At 35.2% G+C, this 14,961-nt stretch overlaps 1 protein-coding gene across 1 annotated transcript in view; it reads right to left on the reverse strand.

Moving 5' to 3' along the window:
* LOC136038958 (microtubule-associated protein 1B-like) overlaps positions 1–14,729 on the reverse strand; it is a 64,310-nt gene extending 49,581 nt beyond the window's left edge. Inside the window, exon 1 of the mRNA XM_065722474.1 lies at positions 14,543–14,729. Coding sequence (XP_065578546.1) covers positions 14,543–14,611 — 69 coding nt within the window. The 5' untranslated portion in view covers positions 14,612–14,729. The remainder of the gene's footprint in view (positions 1–14,542) is intronic.
* Between the last annotated feature and the right edge of the window lie 232 nt (positions 14,730–14,961).

Here is a 14,961-nt window from a genome sequence, read left to right on the forward strand (position 1 = left end):
GAACAAAAACCCTAAATTGGGGTTACTGAATATAAAAATCTACAACAATTTCTCATAAAAATGTGAAGTAAATTTGTCATCTACAAAACAACTCTGACAGAAGTATTAATCATCTTTTTTAAAAGGTTAAGATATCAGATCTAATTGCATATGATTGTCACTGATGGCACTGCTAATATAAACAGAAACTAGAATAATAATATCAGCATGAAAATATAGACAACACTGCATTGCTATTATCAATGATAAATAAAAAACTATTAACAACAATGAAGACTAAAAATGTGGAGGGGGGGGATAAAATGATTGGTTTGCCAGCTATTGTATAAGCATTACTTGTGCAGTGCTTAGAAATAACAAATTTGCTTTTGTTTTGCTAGGTCCGCCACTCCCATTCTTTGCACTGGGGACATTCCCCCCCCCCAATTTCACAGCCCCACTAGAATCTAACTCCACTCCTTAGCTTCCACAGTAATCCCAACTTACTTCCCAATCCATGATATTACTTAGAAGTTTCAAATCTGTTTCACCTAAATATGTCCTGATAGAGGTCTTGAACCAAAAAATAACTCATTTGGCTCTTTCTTAGTTGATTGTGTTATGTGACAATAACTATTCCCTCTTGTCATATTGCCATTTTTGTTTTTGGCCCATTTGAGGCGTTTCTCGAACTCCAGGTTTTAGAGTGTTTCAATTTCTGAGCTCTATTTCTTAATTTAGTATTTCAGAGAATCCTTTTTTTAGTTATCAATATTTCTTATTGTTTTTGTCACTCATAATGAATCTGACTTATATTATGTTTCTAATTCCAAAGGTTTTGATTGTTACATTTTTTAACTTGGAACACACGAGCCATTTCTTCATAAATACTATATTATCTCCCTCCCCTCCCTTCTTTTGCTTTTTATTTCATTAATTGTACAAAGTTCATTATTAGTTCTGGACACGAAATGTATGACTATTATGTTTTACTAATTGGTTTCATTTTTATTGAGCATTTTTATGCTTGATAGATTTCTTGTTTGAAAATTGTTGAAAGTTTGTCTTGCTTGCTTTGGTCATTTCTCTCTTGTTTTCTTTTACTTCGACACATGAAGCAAATTCTGCTCTATTAGAACTTTTCTTATAGATAGTACCTTGTCTCTTAACTAAGCACACACAGGGGACTGGTCTCAAGTTTTATAGCTGAGGAAGGGATGCTGCAGCCTTCTAACTGCACAAAACAGTTTCGATGTCATGTTTGTCTTTTTTTTAACTACTTAGGTAAACAAGAAACAAATAATTGCTTTCTAGAAATCTTTCAATGTCTTGAAAAACAAATGAAATCCTGAAAGCTGAGTAGCATGTTCAGTTTCAAAGTATTATGTATAGTCGTCAATTTGGTATAAACATCATCTAACAGCTTTTCAATTATAACTAGCCAATTGAACTTGTTTGCAATTAAGAGGATCGACCTTCAAAAAAAAAAAAAAAAAAAAAAAAAAAAAAAAAAAAAAAAAAAAAAAAAAAAAAAAAAAAAACTGACTATGCTGGATTTCAGATCAGCTACTTGTATGCAGCTATGTCAGTGTTTTTTTTTTGTTTTTTTTTATTAGGGTAATTTATAAAACGTTGGCTAATATAGCCTATGGTGAAGAGTTTGACATTTTATTTGAGATATTTCTGGAATGTTAATATCAATTTAAATCTAGAACAAAGCTTAAACCATTAACCATTTAACCTTTGTTATATCTTCTAGAATCACTCATTTTTAGCTGAAGTTTCTAGAAAAAGGAAAGGTCATCTAAATTTCAGGCAAAACATTTCTAAATCTCCAAGATTAGATAGAATTCTAAGTTATACTATCGACCAAAGACTATAAGAGGTGAGCATAGTTACATTCCATGGCAGGACTGAACTTGTATATATGGTCAACTACAGTAGGAATAATAATCTTTTGGGCTTGCACCACACACTTAAAAGTCCATCTATGGTAGCCAATATTGTATTATTTTTCATCGGTGGCAGACTCAGAAAAAAAAACACCCTTGGTCAAGTTGCATCAAATTCTTATTCAGGGATGTTGCCTCCTCCTCAAAATCTCACACTTCACGCTAAAGGTTTTTGGTACTTTTAAAGAAGCTTCTTATTTTTCTAATTAAACGACCCTTGTCAGTCTTTCTTGAAGAACTGGGACAACATCCAATCTTTAGCATGAAGAGCAAAGTGTTGAGGAGGGGCCAACTCCTGTCATATATAAAAATAATTTCTGTTCATTTTAAGTTTTAATGTTGCTCAGTACTTTCAGTTAAAAAGACTGGGTTTTTTTAAGCAAATTTTATTTAATAGCTAATTTATATATGACAGGAGGGGCCAACTCCTGTCATACATAAAAATAATTTCTGTTCATTTTAAGTTTTAATGTTGCTCATTACTTTCAGTTAAAAAGACTGTTTTTTTTTTTAGCTAATTTCCGATCATTTTTTTAAATGGTGCCAGGAAATCCTGCTCCATCTCCATGGAAAAAATCCCCCCTCTCCACAGAAAGATCCTCTAAACAATTCAATCTCAGTGATAATTTACCCCAGACAATTACTCCTAACATCTCCACGCATAAAATTGAGTCGGCAAAGACTAAGCAAGACAAACAACAAGAATTTTGTATAGGAATTCTGTCAAGTTCTCCCAGTGTAAAATTTCCCCTAAAAAGTTCACCCCCTGGAAACATCCCTCCCCATGGAAAATTCCCCTCCCGGAAAAATATATGCATATTTCCCCATACCAAATATTGGGGATTTTCCCCTCTTCTTCGAAAATCAGGCAGATTTTCTCAGGCTCTTAGTATTTGATGGAATCACATTTCCATCAATTTATATATTTGGAATCACAAGAAAACCAATTCTTTTTATATATTTATTGGTATCAAACTTTTTGTTTTTTAGTTTTGGTTAATATTCAGCCACCTTGCTCCTTATTTATAGTTCTTTACCACTACAGTTTGATTCTCTCTAAGGAGTCTTTTTTCCTTTGTTCTTAAAAAATGTGTTTGACTCCAAGAAAGTAAAATTTCTTCAAAAATTAGTTTGTGTTAGGTTTTTTTTTTTATTCTCGATCATTTATAACTGATAGTGACGAAAATTAATTTTTCCTCTTGTGCAAGTAATGTATGTATAAGCCTTTTCTCTATAGATCAATAAAAAGAAAACCTATTGGAAAATTCTGCAAAGAGTAAAGAGCCTTATTAAACTTGAGACAAGCAGAAATAAAGCTCTATGATAATTCAAACTTAAACAGCCAAAAATTACCATCAAAGAGTAAATGAGAAGCCAAATGAACAGAAATTAAAATGAATTATCACATCACAGATATTCAGATACTGACATATTTAAGTCCGAAAACAATTAGATCCTAATTTAAATCCTAAATGAATATATAAATCCTAAAACAATTAGAAATTAAATGAGTAAAAAGAAATTAATACGAATCAAGTCAAAATTAAAACCAATAGAAATTACTACAAATACAAGTTAGGTTACTGCCTCCCCCCACACACACCTGCAAGCCTTGTAAAGACTATTATGTCATTTGTGTTTTATTAAAACTATATGCATATGTGTTTTGAAAAGTGTAGTTTTATTTTTAAAAACTGAAAAAAAAATCACTACAGTAATTTTAGATGACTGGAAAGACTTAGTGAAAGTATCCTGAATGTTGAATATAATGATATTAATCCTGGAAATCCCCACAATTCAAGATATTATTTAACATATTTTTTTTAATTATGAAATAAGAGCTAAGGGCCAAAAGATCATATGGTATGAGCTCTAACAAAATTCTAAGAATCAATAGATTGATTTAAAAGGAAAATCAGAGGTTTAATGCCGATCAGGATTTAAGATAAGACCTCTGAGTTACGATTTCCTTCTAAATATCAAAATTCATTAAGATCCGATCACCCACTCGTAAGTTATAAATACCTATTTTTTTCTAATTTTTCCTCTTCCTTTAGCCCCCCAGATGGTCGAACCTGAGAAAACGACTTTATCAAGTCAATTTGTGTGGCTCCCTGACACGCCTGCCAATTTTCATTGTCCTAGCATGTCCAAAAGCACCAAACTCGCCAAATCACTGAACCCAACCCCCCAACTCCCCCAAAGAGAGTGAATCCAGTACGGTTAAGTCAATCACGTATCAAGGACATTTGCTTATTTTATCCACCAAGCTTCATCCCGATTCCTCCACGCCAAGTATTTCCCCCTCCAACTCCCCCCAACGTCAAAAGATCTGGTATGGATTTGAATTAAGAGCTCTGAGACATGAATTCCTTCTAAATATTAAATTTCATTAAGATCCGATCACCTATTCGTAAGATAAAAATACTCCAATTTTCACGTTTTCCAAGAATTCCGGTTTCCATCTCCAACTCCCCCCAATCTCACAGGATCTGGTCGGAATTTAAAATTAGAGCTTTAAAGCACAGGATCCTTCTAAATATCAAATTTCATTAAGATTTGATCCCCCTTTCGTAAGTTACAAATACCTCAATTTTCAAAACTACCCCCCCCCCAACTCCACCAACGAGAGCAGATCCGGTCCGGTTATGTCAGTCACGTATCTTAGACAGGTTTCTATTCTTCCCATCCAGTTTCATCCTGATCTCACCACATTAAGTATTTCTAAGATTTCCACCCCCGCCCCCCCCCTCAACTGACCCCCCAATTACACTTGATCCGGTTGAGATTTAAAATAAGAGATCTGAGTTACGAGGTCCTTCTAAATATGAAGTTTCATGAAGATCCGATCACTCCTTCATCAGTTAAAAATACGTAATTTTTTCTAATTTTCAGAATTACCCCCCCCCCCTCCCAATAGAGTGGATCCGTTCCAACTATTTTTAAATCACGTATCTAAGACTTCTGCTTATTTTTCCCACCAAGTTCCATCCCGATCCCTCAAATCTAAGCGTTTTCCATGGTTTTAGGTTCACCCAACCCCAAACTCCCCCTAATGTCACCAGATCCAGTCGGGATTCAAAATAAGAGCTTTGAGAAACGATACCCTTCTAAATATCAAATTTCGCTGAGATCCAATCACCCGTTTGTAAGTTAAAAATACCCCATTTTTCCTAATTTTTCCAGAATTAACCCCCCCCCAACTACCCGAAAGAGAGCGGATCTGTTCGGGTTATGTCAATCATGTATCTAGGACTTGTGCTTATTTTTCCAACCAAGTTTCATCCCAATCCCTCCACTCTAAGTGTTTTCCAAGTTTTAGGTTTCCCCCTCCCAACTCCCCCCCCCCAATGTCACCAGATCCAGTCGAGATTTAAAATAATAAATCTGAGACACAATATCCTTCTAAATATCCAATTTCATTGATATCTGATCACCTGTTCGTAAGTTAAAAATACCTCATTTTTTCTAATTTTTCAGAATTAACCACCACCACCCCCCAACTACCCCAAAGAGAGCGGATCCGTTCCGGTTATGTCAATCATGTATTTAGGACTTGTGCTTATTTTTACCACCAAGTTTCATCCCAATCCCTCCACTCTAAGTGTTTTCCAGGATTTTAGGTTTCCCCCTCCCGGCTCCCCCCCCCCCCAATGTCACCAGATCCGGTTAAATCCTTTGGCTAAGAATTGGACCAAAAGTGCTCCCCTGTCCCTTTATTATAATTGCAGTAACCATCTTCTATTATATACCAAATCAAAATATTGATGCAAAACATAAATGTATCCAGCAATAGAAGACAAAAGCTGAATTTGTTACTTGCAACAATCCAAATGCTTGATACTTTTGTTCAGTTAGTGATGATAATGACCTCAAGATGGATTCAAATTGCTCCTTACTTATAGTAAAGCAAATAGTTAATACACCAACTACTAGTAGAAGCACCTCTCTTGATATCATTCTAAATAATCCAAGTAATTTTAGCCCTCTCCTCCAGCTTTGCTCCCTGGGTGGGAGTTATCTCCCCCTTCTTTTGTCACCCTCTCCAAACTTCAAGCATTCCTTCTCAATAATTTATGGCTCTTACCACTCTCTTAAAAATTCTGGCCTTCTTTCTTTTAAGTGGCCGAATGCTGAAGATTGGCCTAATGTTTACAATATGCAAAATCTTGATGATAAAATTGCAACTTTTGACCAAAAGTTAAATAATAAATATGTTTTCTTTCCCAGGAAAATAATTCCTGACCAGCAAACAATCTAATAAAAAAAACAAGTTTTTTAAACTGCAAGTAAGGAGCGACAGTAAAACTTAAAACGAACAGAAATTACTTCGTATATGAAAGAGGCTGCTTCCTCATCAACGCCCCGCTCTTTACGCTAAAGTTTTTTACTGTTTTAGAAAGAAGAATTGAGAGAAAGAGTCAAACTTTAGCGTAAAGAGCGGGGCGTTGATGAGGAAGCAGCCTCTTTCATATACGAAGTAATTTCTGTTCGTTTTAAGTTTTACTGTCGCTCCTTACTTGCAGTTTAAAAAACTTGTTTTTTTTATTTAATTTCTGAACGTTTTTGAAGTAATGCATGTTATTATTTTCCAGCTGTACTTTTTAAATTAAAAAAATACTTTAGTGTAAAGAGTGAGGAGTTGCGCAGGGGACAACCTCTTTCATTTACGGAATAATTTTGTTCGCTTTAAGTTTTAATGTCGCTCCTTACTTTCCGTTTAATTTTTCTTTTATTTAATTTCTGAACGTTTTTGAATTAATGCATGTTTTATTTTGTCTCTCCACAATAATTAATTCATGAATAATTAATTATTAATTGTTAGTAATAATTAAGTAAAAAAATTAAGATCAATAATCATCTCAAAATTAACACAAGCAAATATTATCATAAATCAAAGTGTAGCTAATTTCACGTGTAAAGCTTAGAGTATTAAGATGAAAAGGGTGTCAAATGCACACATCAACAATATTTTTGGAACGGCTTAACGTGTCAAGGCGAAATTTCCGGGGCATCATGAAAGTGATGTTCAACTGAACAAATATGCACATTTTAATATGCACAATCTAATTTCAGGCACGTGGTCAATTTTTGGGGTGATTTTTGGAGCTTCCATCTGTATGTTCGCCATAGATTGGCCCAAAGTTGAAATATTTAAACTTTTATATCTAAACTGACCTACCAAATAATGCTAGTAAATCCTGCTCTCCCTTCATGGAAATTTTCTTCTCCCATTACAAATTCTCGAAGGAAAGTTCCCCCAGCATATCCCCCTCTTCTCAACCCCTCCCCCAAACCAAAAAAATCCTCCTGAAAACGCCTGTATACTTCCCAATAACCATTACTATATGTAAGCACAGGTCAAAGTTTGTAACTTGTTGCCCCTCCCACGGGGACTGTGGGGGAGTAAGTCGTCCCCAAAGACATAGTTATAAGGTTTTTCGACTACGCTGAATAAAATGGCTATCTCAGAATTTTGATCCGTTGACTTTGGGAAAATAATTAGCGTGGGAGGGGGCCTAGGTGCCCTCCAATTTTTTTGGTCACTTAAAAAGGGCACTAGAACTTTTCATTTCCGTTAGAATGAGCCCTCTTGCAACATTCTAGGACAACTGGGTCGATACGATCACCCCTGAAAAAAAAAAAAAAATAAAAAAAAAAAAAAAAAAATAAACACGCATCCGTGATCTGCCTTCTGGCAAAAATGCAAAATTCCACATTTTTGTAGATAGGAGCTCGAAACTTCTACAATAGGGTTCTCTGATACGCTGAATCTGATGGCGTGATTTTCGTTAAGATTCTATGACTTTTAGGGGGCGTTTCCCCCTATTTTCTAAAATAACGCAAATTTTCTCAGGCTCGTAACTTTTGATGGGTAAGACTAAACTTGATGAAACTTATATATTTAAAACCAGCATTGAAATGCGATTCTTTCGATATAGCTATTGGTATCAAAATTCCATTTTTTAGAGTTTTGGTTACTATTGAGCCGGGTCGCTCCTTACTACAGTTCATTACCACGAACTGTTTGATAATCTATTTGCTGGTTAGAGCAGCAAATAATCTAACCAGCAAATAATAATCTAACCAGCCAATAATCTAAACAGGCTCCTTCCTTCCATCATCCAAGGTTATCCAGCATTGTCTTATCAATTCCCAATGGATGATTTTCTGCTTTTTTCCCTTCTATTCCTCCCTCAGAGAAGGAAATCCTCTCAGAGTGGGAAACTAAGTAAAGGGGAAACTGGGATACCCTTTGGATACCCCATTTCCTCATATTAGTCCTTTCAATGGCTTCCTTTCAAAGATCGTGTCTGTCCTTTTCAATAAGATTATCATGTCTGGGGCAATTTCTGCAAATACAAGACAGACAGCCTTGTTTTGAAGGCATTCAAAATCCTACCTCTTAATGACCTGAGGCATCTCAGGAACCTCAAATCCACTTCTACTTCCCATTATCAACTCTAAATTCTTGAAAACATAACTGCTGGCTAAATTTAAATTTCATTTAAACAAAAAGTTGAAAGAGAGTTGAGAAACATATCACTGAATTCAATACTGATTGCTGCCCAATTAAATTGCTTGCTTCCTTCTTATCAAGTAGTCACAGGTAGTCAAATGCTAGAATAATTATTCTAATCTTCTCCCTGTACATAGTGGAGTATCCATGATGCTTTCATAGGTCCGATTCTTATTCAGTTATGAGTAACAGCCTTGCAAATGAGTAACAGCCTTCCTAACAGATAGAAATTTATTGTTGAAACCTGCTTTAGAAAATTCATAAACAGCCCAATGAGCATCCTCAATAAGAAAGCAAATGATGCTTTGGACTTAGACATGGTAGTAAACACCTCTAAATCAATGATAATGCTAGTAAACTTCCTTAAATCCCAACCCTGTTTTCTCAATCCTATCCCTCCTGAAATTTTTGTATCCTCCTTCAAATTACTTGACATCACAATTTCTTCTAATTTAAAGTGAGATATTCATATTAAAGATACATCCATAGAGCTTATGCATCCATATCCTTCCTTAAGTTTCTAAATAATTTTAGTGTTCCCCTTTCCTTTAGGATCTATACTTCCTTTGTCCACCTGCATCTTGAATATGCTTGTTCAGTTTGGCACCCTGGCATCCAAAGGGAAAAATTGAAAGGAAAAAAAAATTCATCTTCAAAATAGCCCTGCACTCTATGTCTACTTCATTACTGAAAAAATATTCTGTTGTTTTCCCTTTTTTATTATTTGGTACTGATATTGCCCATGTTTTTGTATTGCCTATTTTGTTTTCCTCTTTCTACCATCTGATTAATTCCAACCAGTTTTCATCTATTTTACCTTATTTTGGCCTTTCCTGGTTTAATTTATTGGCTGGAGAATGATTTGATCATTCTGAATTTTTTTTGCATTCTTTATCAGTTTTTTTAGTTTTGTTTTTTTGTGATCTTTTATTGTCATGTTTTTATTTACTGATTTTGAGTTTGGCTCTTCAAGGCTTGTTTTGGTAATTTTTTGTGATGAATATCATATCTTGTCTATTGTCCCCCATTTTCCTTGTCTTCAAGACATGAAAAATTAACTTTTGTCCCTGATATTACAGAAATATATAAATGGTGTGTATTAGTTTAATTATAATTTTGATGTTAATTTGTTTTGACTCAGAAACATGAATTCAGCCAAGTTGGGCTTATGCTAGCTATTTTTTTTTTAATATATCTTACTTTGCACAGTGTCTTTTGATTTGGTTCAACATTTCCCAAAAATCCCTACTTAATACACATAACTGTTCCTGTTATATTGTAGATATGTTGACATCCTGGTTGCATATAGTGCCTTTTAATTAAGATCAACATCCCCATTAATATTTTCTGAAAGTTTCAACTGAATACCCTTAGCAGTTCCTGGGATATTGCAAATCATGGAAATTCCCCAAGCCCTCATTATAACCCTAGAAAGCATGACCAAACCACATCTTTCATAAAGCATACTATTCAAGATAGTCAGTGAGTTACCATTCTGTAAGCAATTTCTATGAAAAACATCTAGCAAATCATCCTCCCTTTTTTTGAGTTCCCATGCTACAGAATCATACTTGACCCCTGTCATCACTGTAGCTTCCAATATTCTGATATTGAATTCTAGACTTTTTTTTCCTATTCTCCTAAACATTTTTCAACTAAAACAACTAAAACATTCATTTGTTTTGCTAAAAGTTTCATCCAGGATGCTTAAGTCATCAATATAATCTAAGTCTAGGAAATTTTACTCCTGCATTTGATTCTATGTTCTCTTATTGCCTTAGTTATGCTCCTTAGGACAAATTCTATAAAAATTACCAATATATATGGGGATACAGACTAAAAAAAACTCATTTATAAACAATGTCCAGTAAGAGTAAAATACATACAACAAGACAAAGTAGAAATACAGAAGGCAGGATGATTTTTATTTTCATAGTGGAATCTAGCAAGATGGAAGCAGTGTTTTATTTTAAATTCTTATTTGTACCCCATGTTAGAACAATTATAATAAAACAGGTCAAGAAAATATTTTGTTGGAAACATTGTTCTGTATTGCTAATCCAAAAACTGAACAAACTTGGATTGAACCAATTATGAAAAATTTCTTAATATTCTTTAGTGTTGTTAATATACATAGTTTGAGCCAATTTTTCATTTAAACTATTATAAATTAGATTATAATTTATATTTTTTTTATCTCTATTTATACTAACCCTATTATACATAATTTTTTTTAATTTTTACAAAACTATGTGACAGCCCAACAATAATTATGAATTATTTTTGTTTGAACTGGCATTATTTTGTGATTCATAAGGTCAAATAGCAAAAATAACTAATATTACACAAATGATTTCAAGTTTACAAACCACTTTTTCTATCAATTCAGAGATTTACCAATGGGCTAAAAGTCTAATCTTTTCAAATATTTATGTAGATTATGTAAAAACATTAACTTTACCTTCACATTCTAAAACAAAAATTTTAGGGATGGTATCTTTATTATTTGGAATTCCAGGGAATCCAAATGGAAGGTTTTCAGGAATCTAGATAATATTTTCTGTTCCTGCAATTGATTTGAATCATTCTAACATGGGGTAAAACTGACAATTTTAACAAAAAGACTGTCCCTATTTTATCAGATTCTAATATAAAGATACCAGTCATCCTGGCTTTTATATTTTGTTGTGAACTCAACCCATTCCTAGGGTTGGTGGTACCCAGGGCAAAATTAATTAGGTTTAGATCTAGATTAGAGGCTATTGAGAAGGAAACATGTTAAGAAAATCATTCTTACTTCATAATATGCAGAATAACTTGTAGCTACCATATTCTACATGCAACCTTACTATACTTTACCCCTAACCCTCTTAACATGCAAATATATAGCCAAAATTATGAATATGTTAGCTACAATTATTCAACCATGGGTTGAAACAAGAGAGATGCATTGGGATAATACATGGAAAATTTTCAATTTTGGCTGTATATTTAAACACATGTAGGGGGGGGGGGGTAAATTATAGCAGGACAGAGTGTAAAATGTGTTAGCTGCATTTATGTTGCATATTATGAAGCAAAAGTATTTTTTTTAGCATATTTTCATCTTAAAAGCTCTTACTTTAGACCTAAATGATTAATTATGCTGCCCTCTCCCAACTTAAACATGAATATAAAAAAAAAATGCAGAAGCCCTGGCTGTGGTTCCTGGAGCAGCTTGCTGCAGTTACACACAACCCTTCTGTCCTAAATGGCCCTGCCATTACATTTGGGAGTCAAATGGTACTAGCCTAATCTTTTGATACTCCTTTAGAAGAGCCCATAGACAAGATAGTCAGGCTACCTTGATGAGAATTAAACCCCAAAAAAACAAGAGCTAAGAGCTCATATGGCACTTGTGACGAGGTCGGAAGAGCCGAGAGCTCATATGGTACGAGGTCGGAAGAGCCAAGAGCTCATTTGGACGAGGTCGGAAGAGCCGAGAGCTCATATGGTAAAGGGTCGGAAGAGCCAAGAGCCAAGAGCTCATTTGGCACTTGTGAGAAGGTCAGAACCTAAAGTTAAACTTTATAGCACAAGATCCTTCTAAATATCAAATTTCATTAAGATCTGGCCACCCTTTCATAAGTTACAAATACCTCAATTTTCAAAATTACCTCCCCCCTCCCAATTCCACCAAAGAGAGCAGATCCGGTCCACTTATGTCAGTCACGTATCTTAGACAGGTTTCTATTCTTCCCATCCAGTTTCATCCTGATCTCACCGCTTTAAGTATTTTCTAAGATTTCCGGTCCCCCCAACTGCCCCCCCCCCAATTACGTTTGATCCGGTTGAGATTTAAAATAAGATATCAGAGTTACGAGGTCCTTCTAAATATGAAGTTTCATGAAGATCCGATCACTCCTTCGTAAGTTAAAAATATGTTATTTTTCTTATTTTTCAGAATTACCCCCCCCCCCCCCGCAATTGAGCGGATCCGTTCCAATTATGTAAATTACGTATGCAAGACTTTTGCTTATTTTTCCAACCAAGTTTCATCCCAATCCCTCCAATCTAAGCGTTTCCCATCATTTTAGGTCTCCCCACCCCAAACTTCCCCCAATGTCACCAGATCCGGTCAGGATTTAAAATAAGAGCTTTGAGCCACGATATCCTTCTAAAAATCAAATTTCATGGAGATCCAATCACCCGTTCGTAAGTTAAAAATACCTCATTTTTTCTAATTTTTCAGAATTAACCCCCCCCCCCCAACTACCCAAAAGAGAGCGGATCCGTTCCGTTTATGTCGATCATCTATCTAGGACTTGTGTTTATTTTTCCCACCATGTTTCATCCCGATCCCTCCACTCTAAGTGTTTTCCAAGTTTTAGGTTCCCCCTCCCAACTCCCCGCCCCCATCACAAGATCTGGTCGGGATTTAAAATAAGAGCTCTAAGACACGATATCCTTCTAAACATCAAATTTCATTGAGATCCGATCACCCATTCGCAAGTTGAAAATACCTCATTTTTCTAATTTTTAAGACTTACTCCCCCCCCCCCCAACTACCCCAAAGAGAACAAATAAGTTCCGATTATGTCAATCATGTATCTAGGACTTGCGCTTATTTTTCCCATCAAGTTTCATCCCAATCCCTCTACTCTAAGTGTTTTCCAAGATTTTAGGTTTCCCCCCTCCAACTCCCCCCAATGTCATCAGACCCAGTCGGGATTTAAAATAAGAGCTCTGAGACACAATATCATTCCAAACATCAAATTTCATTAAGATCCAATCACCCGCTCATAAGTTAAAAATACTTCATTTTTTCTATTTTTCCGAATTAACCGGCCCCTACTCCCCCCCCCCCCCAGATGGTCAAATCGGGAAAACGACTATTTCTAATTTAATCTGGTCCGGTCCCTGATACGCTTGCCAAATTTCATCGTCCTAGCTTACCTGGAAGTGCCTAAAGTAGCAAAACCGGGACTTTAGGTTTTCCCCCTCTGACTCCCCCCAATGTCATCAGATCCGGTCGGGATTTAAAATAAGAGCTCTAAGACACAATATCATTCCAAACATGAAATTTCATTAAGATCCAAATACCCGCTGATAAGTTAAAAATACTTCATTTTTTCTATTTTTTGCGAATTAACTGGGCCCCCACTCCCCCCCAGATGGTCAAATCGGGAAAACGACTATTTCTAATTTAATCTGGTGCGGTCCCTGATACGCTTGCCAAATTTCATCATCCTAGCTTACCTGGAAGTGCCTAAAGTAGCAAAACTGGGACAGACCGACAGACAGACAGACCGACAGAATTGGTGACTGCTATATGTCACTTGGTTAATACCAAGTGCCATAATAAGCAAATTTTGCAAATGAATCCAAATTATCAGTGGATAAGAAGTAGTTTAACAACCATTGCATAAAACAGACAAGTAAACCCACTAGGCTATTATCATTTAGGCTAAATGGGTAGGTCCAGGAATAGGCTTTATCATACTGCTAGCAATTACCCTAGACCTACCTTTTGTTTTTACTAAAGAAAGCTAGGATATTTAGTCCTCTTATAAACACACACTAGCATATCTGGTTTGTTTGTCTTGGTAGGCCTAAATCGAAAATTTGCATAGGCTATTAGGCTACTGAGCTATTAATACCTTTTCATGACAGCCTAAGGAATGAAAACTTGGCCAAAGATGTGGAAATGTAACTTAATAGGTTATTTTAAACAAAAAACTGGAAAGCAGTGTTTAGTTTCCAAGGCTGTGCAAAGCTTTGTTGAATAAGGAATGGGGAGGGGCTGAACTTAAAAATTACACCACAAAATACATGAGAGCTGCAAATGGTTTGGTAAAATCCTAGGCAAGCTATTTTTTGCTATCTTGGACAGAGGTTAGGTTAATAAAATAAAAAACTTCAGGGATTGATCAAGTTTCATTTTCCTAACCCCTATACAAAATGGAAAAAGGTAGCTTGTCAAAAATTTTGCTGATATTTCTTGAGAAACTTGTTATAAAGCCTCATCTGCACTCATCCCACGTAAGGCATCTTCTAGGTCTTTCAAAAACACATGGGCTACAATAACCAGTGGCTATTTCCCAATGCTTACCCTTTTTCTATGGCCTCGTTCACCATCCAAACTTTTCAAGAATGGAAGGTGCAATGTTTCCTCCATCATTTTTAATCTAAGGTATGAAACCTAATCCAACGTTACACACAATTTTCCTTATTTTTCATTAATGTACCGGTCACTGCTGAAACAAGGCTAACACGTGCATTTTCTTCATTTCTTCCACGATGACTAAAATAAATAGATGGCAGTTTGTGATTTAAGCGGCAATGCACTTTTAAAGCCCCTTTTGAATTACCATTGGATACAACTGCATGAAGATTAGGGTTCGAGTCGTTTTGTAGTAACGTAACATCGTTCTGTAGTAATCAAACGTCACCGACCATCCACTATACGGCTTTTCCACTTAATATTAAAATCCTTGGGTATAATTTGTAAAAGATAAAAACAAATACTTA

The sequence above is a fragment of the Artemia franciscana genome, chromosome 18, assembly GCF_032884065.1.
Source record: "Artemia franciscana chromosome 18, ASM3288406v1, whole genome shotgun sequence".
Classification (NCBI taxonomy): domain Eukaryota; kingdom Metazoa; phylum Arthropoda; class Branchiopoda; order Anostraca; family Artemiidae; genus Artemia; species Artemia franciscana.